Here is an 8,468-nt window from a genome sequence, read left to right as displayed (position 1 = left end):
CTTAATTATAAAAAATAAACACACTACTTGTGAGAGTACAAAAAAAAATTTAGCTAAAGAAAGGAAGAGAGAAAACAGAGAGAAGATGAAAAAAATGGAGATCCACGAGCAAGAAGCAGAGGTAACCGGGCTAAAAAAACCAATGGGGGCCAGACCGTGGGAAGCACACGGTCTCCCTTTCAATTTCTCCAGACCGTGGGATGCACACGGTCTTGAGATTGGAATTGTTAAGACCGTGGGATGCACACGGTCTTGATTTCCAGGCCGGATCTTCTGTGACAGTTTTGGTGCAAGTGTGGACAAATAAAAAAAAAAAAAAAAAAAAACAATTTTTTGCAAGACCGTGAGAAGCACACGGTCTGGAAAAAAAAAAAAACCCAGACCGTGAGGTTCCCACGGTCCTTATGGTTTTTGAAAAAAAAATTGTAATCATATTGGTTCCCTAAAAATCTATTTTTCAATTATGGTTTATGAAAAAAATTCCTTTGAATGCCTTAATTTCTTTAATTTCTTTAATTTCTTCCCTCCCCCGGCCCCTTTATATACTCCTCTCTCCTACCCCCACCTCTCCAAACATTCTTTTCTCTCTCAATCTCTCTCTCTCTCAGACACACACAACATCAGGTCATCAGGTCATCAGGTCATGGATGATAACCCAAAACCAGTATGTGTGATGGATGCATCAGGATCACTAGGTCAAACTCTCGTTCAGAAGCTCCTAAACCAGGGATACACTGTTCATGCCGCCTCCTCTAAACAGAGTATTAATTGCTTTCTCTTAATTTCTACCATTTTTAATTTACCAATTAATATGGTGTTGGTGTCATGGTGTGTGAGATGCTTGCTAGCGCTAATTGATTTATATTTTAATTAATTAGGTGGTTTGAATGGATTGAAGAACATATCTGGCGAGAACACGCGGTTGAAGTTGTTCCGGTCTGACCCGTTTGATTATCAGAGTATAGTTGATGCCATGAAAGGTTGCTATGGTCTCTTCTACATGTTTGAGGCATCTCAGGACCAATCTACATATGATGTAAGTAACCAAAAAAAGTACTTTTTCATGAGTTGGCCATATTTAATGGCACAGCTAGCTGGTTATTAATTTCTTTTCTCTTTCAAATTAATTTGCTGCTAATATATATTATTTCCAAGCATTTAAGGTTGCACATGGCCATGGCCACAAGTCAGCAATTAAAATAAATAAAAAAATAAATAAATAAATATTTACTTTATTTTGAAAATATTTACAGGATTTGATGGTAGAGGTAGAGGTGAGAGCTGCGCAGAATGTGATCGAAGCATGTGCACATATAGATACCATGGAACGGATTGTTTTCACGTCATCGGTCACAGCCGTTGTCTGGAAAGAAAACAGGAAATCTACGCCGGTTTTTGATGAGAGGGATTGGAGCGAACCCAATTTCTGTCGCAAGTACAAGGTAAATATTATCGATCATTTCATACTTGAGCTAGCTAGCTTCTTTCATGTTGTTAATAAAATTAATTAGACGATTTAGATTACCTACTTCTCACATTCCTTTTGGGAATTAAGAGGTAGTTAGTTAGATTACCTTTCTAATACGTATACATCACATGCATATATATCTTCTATGAAACTCTTATGTAGCAATTCGTAAATCCATTTAGTATTTTTGTAATTTAACTAATTATATAAACTATAAAGCAAATAAACATCAGGAGTGACTACATCATGGGTGCCACAGAAAACTACACCCAATAAAAATAAAAAAAAGTCTACATCATAATAAACTAGTCAGTTAATAAGCGCTATCAGAGCCTTCCCTTCTAACACTAGCTTTTAATGCACCAAGAAAAAAGTGCTTCTGCCCAAGGGCTTTCAAATAAATAAATAAAAAATAAAAAAAAGTGCTTCCCAGGTTTATTATTATTGTTATTATTTATTATATTATATTATATTATATTATATTATATTATATTATATTTTCAGTTGAGTACAAGCTTGTAGTTGTAAGTGGTTGCCAGATAGCCAAAATCAAATGGTCCCTTTTCATTCTATTCATGAAATTAAGTCTATTGTTAATTAGAAACAGCGGCGAGCAAATTTAACAGAAAAAACAATAAAGAAAATCAAGTGAACATATATAGAAAAATAAAGATTCTCCAATCTCAAAATATATTTTCCTCTGAACCACGAAAGTTGAGCTTAGCTAAACTATATATATATTTAATTTAACGCATGCCTCACATGCTTAATTATATTTAAAAAATAATTAAATATCCAGATTAAATGTTTGACTAGATTCAAGTCAAATGTTTTCTTGCAATTTGCACCCTAGATATAACGTAAGCTCCAAACTTGTATTTTTGTTTGACAAGTTAAAAAAGTTGACCTGTATAAATAGCATGAAATTAGCGTTGCAGTAATATAGAAATTGAAAAGAAAAACGGTCTGTATTCTGTAATGTTATTTTATTTTGAGAGGAAATTAAAGACACCAATTTAAGGAAAATGTGTTGCCCTTGTGGATCAGAAAAAATTAAGGAAGGAAAATGATTGATGTGACAAAATACTGCTACTATCTATCTGTCTGTCTGTCTTTGCAGTTTGCATTGATTAAAGGTGTTGACAATACATCACATCCTGAGTTTTACAGACAGAGGGACCGGACAAGTAGTCATAACTCATAACCGGAGCAAACCCACATATATATATTATATATATGTGCATTATTTTGATCAACTAATTTTTATGGATGCATATCATATTATCATTATCAGATATCATAATTAAAGAAATTTAATTAATTGGCTGATAAATGCAGTTTTCAGTAACCTACCTTTTTCGTTTATGTTATCCAGCTATGGCACGCTCTGGCAAAGACTCTGTCGGAAAGGACCGCATGGGCATTGGCCATGGATCGGGACATCGACATGGTTTCGGTCAATGCCGGGCTGGTAACCGGGCCTGGCCTCTCAGCCTCCAGCCCATACCTGAAGGGTACACCAGAAATGTATGAAGATGGTGTTCTTGTGACAGTCGACGTAGATTTCTTGGCCGATACACATATAGCCGTATACGAGACTCCCTGTGCCTTTGGTCGGTACCTCTGCTTCAACCATACCGTCTGCCGACCAGAGGATGCCGTCAAACTAGCACACTTGCTAGCGCCTTCAGCCCCTTGCCCTCCCGCAACCGCAAGGTATAATATTATAATTAATAATTAATGTTTTCTTTCCCTTTTTAACTATTGTTAAACTAATATCTCTTTGTACGCCTTTTATTTTAATTACAGCGATGAGTTGGAGGCCAAACAGCAGAGGATCCAGAACAAAAAATTGAACAGGATAATGGTGGAGTTTGCTCAAGGAACACATCTGGAAATGTATGAGTAAAAGGAATTAATTAGTTTCTTTCTTTCTTGAAATCTGTTCATAAATGGCAGTGCTTTTTCAAATTAGGAGACTGGATTTGTATTATTTTGTGCATGGCCAATTTGCCTCATGTATCTATTGAGTAAAAATGTTCGAATCATTCATGTATGTATAGTTGTAAATGACTATTATTCATTAATTACCATTTTTTGCAGCTCTTAACAATCACTTTGTGTTTCAAAGCTTATAAATTGATTTTGCACTACAATCTCTACTCTCTAGCAAGGAAATCTTTATTATCTTCATTAAATTAAAACAAGGGAGAAATAAAATCTACATGTGTGTTCTTTTATAGAACTGAACTATAACAATCAGGCTAGAAGGTAATCAATCCAGGTGTATTGTATCAACAACACAATGTTTGGGATAAATTAAGGCGTACGAAAACCGAAACTACACTAAACCAAACATAGTTAGTTACAAGTTTACAACAAATAGATGTGATATGAAATCTGATTTCAAAAAATTCGAGGATGGAGTTATAATTTCCGATTTTTTTATTTTTATCCAAAATATAAATTGAATTTTAAAAATTAACCGAACCGGTTGTCAAATTTTAAATCTACCCAAACCGGTTAACCGTTAACCGGACCAAATTTCCGGTTAACGGTTAACCGGACCCTTTAAAAGAGTCCGGTTAACCGTTAACCGAACCCGATTTATTTATTTATTTTTTTTTTTTTAAACAGAAAATTTTAAATGTTTTTTTTCTATTGAAAATATACATGAAAATTCGTATTTAGATTTATCAAATTTACACAAAAAAAATTTGTAAATCAAATATGAAATTTAAAATTATAGAAAAATACACATACACATATACATAAATAATATACGGTTACCAATTTTTTTTTTTTTTTTTTTACTTTTTTTTAAAACAGAAAATTTTAAATTTTTTTATTTTTCTATTGAAAATATACATGAAAATTCGTATTTAGATTTATCAAATTTACACCAAAAAATTTTGTAAATCAAATATGAAATTTAAAATTATAGAAAAATACACATACACATACACATACACATATACATATACATATACATATACATATACATAAATAATATACGGTTACCAATTTTTTTTTCTTTTTTACTTTTTTTACTTTTTTTTAAAACAAAAAATTTTAATTTTTTTTATTTTTCTATTGAAAATATACATGAAAATTCATATTTAGATTTATCAAATTTACACCAAAAAAATTTGTAAATCAAATATGAAATTTAAAATTATAGAAAAATACACATACACATATACATATACATATACATATACATATACATATACATATACATATTATTTTAAATTTCATATATAATATGTATATGTATATGTATATGTGTATGTGTATGTGTATTTTTCTATAATTTTAAATTTCATATTTGATTTACAAATTTTTTTGGTGTAAATTTGATAAATCTAAATACGAATTTTCATGTATATTTTCAATAGAAAAAAAAACATTTAAAATTTTTTGTTTTAAAAATAAAAAATAAAAAATAAGGTTCGGTTAACGGTTAAGCGAACCAACGAATCCGGTTAACGGTTAAGCGAACCCAAACCAAATTTCCGGTTAACGGTTAACCGGACTATTTCAAAGGGTCCGGTTAACCGTTAACCGGAAATTTGGTCCGGTTAACGGTTAACCGGTTTGGGTAGATTTAAAATTTGACAACCGGTTCGGTTAATTTTTAAAATTCAATTTATATTTTGGATAAAAATAAAAAAATCGGTTATAATTTAGTAGGGGAAAAGAAAAGGGTTAAAGCATGCTTACTTGAGGAAATAGATGCTTTTGAACTTAATAATGAAACTAGGCTTTTGAGTAATTCTGAATTGGAAAGATGGACTGAGTGTCAAGTGCAATTTAGGCAAATTATGAGTGAAGAGAAATCTTATTGGCAACAGAGAGCTAGGTTGACATGGTTTTTAGAGGGTGATTTGAATACAAAATTCTTTCATATATGTGCCTCTAATAGAAGAAGAGAAAATACTATTCTAACTTTAGAACATGAGGGGGTAATCATTAGTGATCCAGCAGCTTTGAAAAGTCATGTGACTAATTTCTATAAAAACTTGTTAGGAACATGTAATACTAGAGATATATCTATGCAGGAGGGGTATGGGTTGCATCTGAAAAGTTGAGTGAGTCACAATGTTTTGACTTAGATCAGATGTTTTCTTTAGATGAAATTAGGGAAACTGTTTTTTCTTGCAATGCCTCTAAAGCTCCAGGACCAGACGGGTTTTCATTTGCCTTTTATCAAGCTAGTTGGGATTTCATTAAATCTGATTTATACAAAGTTTTTACATCATTTTATTTTCATGAGCTAGATATTTCAAAATTGAACATGGCTTATGTTTGTCTCATACCTAAGAAGGAGATAGCTCCTTGTATTTCTAATTATAGACCTATTAGTCTTATTAATTGCAGTTTTAAACTAATTACCAAATTGTTGGCTGATAGGTTAGCAAAAGTGATGGATTTTTTAATAAGTGATACTCAAACTGCTTTTATCAAAGGTAGGTATATTTTGGATAATGTGGTTTGTGCTAATGAGGTATTACATCAAGTTCGAGTCTCTAAAACAAAAGGTGTCCTTTTTAAGTTGGATTTTGAAAAGGCGTATGATTTAATAAATTGGGAATTTCTACAAGAAGCTTTACTTGCTCGGGGTTTTGGGTCTAAATTTAGATGATGGATTTCTGATATTTTGCAAGGTAGTCGGACGTGTATTAGTGTAAATGGTTGTTTGGGAGAATACTTTAGTTGCAAGAGAGGATTGCGACAGGGGGATCCTCTATCTCCCTTTCTATTCGATATAGCGGCTGAGGCTTTGCATAAAATTTTACAAAAAGCTAAAATGGCAGGTTTTCTTAAAGGTTTGGGTAATTTTGTAGGTGTTGGGGATATCTTGAATCTGCATTTTGCAGATGATACCTTATTGTTTTTTGAAGCAAGTGACAAGATGGTCAAAACTCTTAAATTATTATTGTCAGGTTTTGAGAATATGACTGGTCTGAAAATTAATTATCACAAGAGTGTTATGATACCACTGAATTTAAATGAGTTAGAAAGTAAGAGATTAGCGGATAGGTTTGGTTGCACCATAAGTCAATTACCTATAACTTACTTAGGAGTACCTGTGCATTGGAAATCTATTCCTGTTGAATGTTGGCATGCCCTAATCGATAAAATTGAGAAAAAACTACAGGGATGGAAAAGTAAATTACTTTCTATAGGGGGTAGAGTAACATTACTAAATGCAGTAATTTCTGCCATTCCTTTGTATTGGCTTGCTCTGTATAAAATGCCTGTTCAAATTAGAAAGCATATTGACAAACTTAGGAGAAGGTTTTTATGGTATGGGGGTAGTTCAGTTAGAAAAAAGATTTATTTAGTTTCATGGTCAGTAGTTTGTGCTAGTAAGTCGCAGGGGGGTTTGGGTCTTTTAAACTTGCATACTATTAATATAGCTCTATTAGCTAAATGGTGGTACCGATATAATGACCCTGCAGTTGTAGGGATGTGGAAGTATATTATTCTAGCTAAATATGGGTCGCAAGGGTATAGTTATAGGATGTTAGCTTTTTGGAGGAATGTTCTCAAACTAAGACCATTTGTTGACTTGGGGTTTCAGAAAAAAGTAGGAAATGGTAAGGAGGTTTTGTTTTGGACAGATAGATGGATGGGCGAATATCCTTTAAGTGATTTATATCCCCAGTTGTTTTTAGTTGCAACTAATATTGGTATATATGTAGCTTCAGTTCTAGATTCTGGGAATATTAACTTAGCTTTTAGGAGACAACTAACAGGGGAACTTAGGGATGAATGGTATAGTTTAGTTTCTCAATTGAGGGTAGTGCACTTGGATATTGATGCGATGGATAGTTTGAGTTGGAGATGGAATACTAATGGTAGATTTACGGTAAATTCTTTTTATAGTTGGCTTGAGTATGGAGGGATTCAAAATGTTACTTTTAATACTATTTGGAAAGCAAAGATTCCATTTAAAATTAAGATTTTCTTGTGGGTTGTTAAGCGGGATAAGATACTTACCAGAGTAAATTTGAGCAAAAGAGGATGGCTAGGAGATGTAGCTTGTCAGTTTTGTGGGGCACCTGAAACAATAGATCACTTGTTTGTGCAATGCCCCTTTTTTAGAACAATTTGGAATTGGATTGCTGATTATAATAATTTCGCATTTGATATTACAACTATGGAGGAATTGTGGTTTATTGATGCTTTAATTCCTTCTAAAGATAGGTATTTGATCGAATTGGTAAGAGGGGCAGTATTGTGGGTCATGTGGTTAACAAGAAATAAACTTTGTTTTCATGGGATACATACTTCTCTTAGATCCATAGGATCTCAAATTATTTCTTTAGCACAATTTTGGGTGAGATCCAAAGGAGGAGAGGGTAGCTGGAATAAATGGGTTAGAGCATCAGACTGATGATGATACCTTACTGGTAGTTCATTCGGTCGTTTCTGACATTTAGCTAGATGATATGCATGTTATTTCGTATATGTTGTTGTTTTTGATGGCTTTGTGTTGCCAACTATTTCTATAGTTTCAATTTGTAGTATGCTATGTGATTTTTCTTGATGTATCGTTTATAGGATGTGTGTAAACAAGTACCAGCGGTTTGGTACCACGTTTGATAAACTCTGTAGGTTTCGTTTCTTAATGAAATCGGTGGTCTGTACCACTTTTATCAAAAAAAAAAAAAAAAAATGAAATCTGATTTTGTAATAGAAAGTAAGAAAAATTGTTACCAAAATCAATTGGGATCATAACTGGACACGTCCAGTATTTATGAGGTGTTCTTTTGGTTGTCTTAATTCAAATGTGTGACGCCAACTTATTAACTAATTGCTATGCCAGGCTTAATTTGTTTTACGCATTTAAGTTTTGCTAGGCCATGCTTTGTTTTTGTCCCAATGCATTATATGATATATCTGCCACAAGGCCCACAACCCCCAATCAATGCAAGTCACCAATTAAACGAGCTTAATTAACACACTAAGCTTTACTTTACTACCCAACAAA

At 32.8% G+C, this 8,468-nt stretch overlaps 1 protein-coding gene across 1 annotated transcript; it reads left to right on the top strand.

Moving 5' to 3' along the window:
• Positions 1-581: 581 nt before the first annotated feature.
• Positions 582-3,461, top strand: LOC144551776 (cinnamoyl-CoA reductase-like SNL6). Its single transcript, XM_078299883.1, has 5 exons — positions 582-761; positions 879-1,036; positions 1,254-1,442; positions 2,844-3,184; positions 3,278-3,461. The coding sequence occupies exons 1-5, from the start codon at positions 644-646 to the stop codon at positions 3,375-3,377; spliced, it is 906 nt and encodes a 301-aa protein (XP_078156009.1). The 5' UTR covers positions 582-643; the 3' UTR covers positions 3,378-3,461.
• The last annotated feature ends 5,007 nt before the right edge of the window (positions 3,462-8,468 follow it).

Source organism: Carex rostrata, chromosome 3, assembly GCF_964058835.1.
Source record: "Carex rostrata chromosome 3, lpCarRost1.2, whole genome shotgun sequence".
NCBI classification, from domain to species: domain Eukaryota; kingdom Viridiplantae; phylum Streptophyta; class Magnoliopsida; order Poales; family Cyperaceae; genus Carex; species Carex rostrata.
This window is presented reverse-complemented; position numbering and strand designations above follow the sequence as displayed.

Coding starts and splice junctions, on each gene's coding strand:
- LOC144551776 (XM_078299883.1), top strand. CDS start 644: ATGGATGATAACCCAAAACCAGTATGTGTGATGGATGCATCAGGATCA. Junction 762..878: donor TGCCGCCTCCTCTAAACAGA/GTATTAATTGCT, acceptor TTAATTAATTAG/GTGGTTTGAATGGATTGAAG. Junction 1,443..2,843: donor ATTTCTGTCGCAAGTACAAG/GTAAATATTATC, acceptor TATGTTATCCAG/CTATGGCACGCTCTGGCAAA.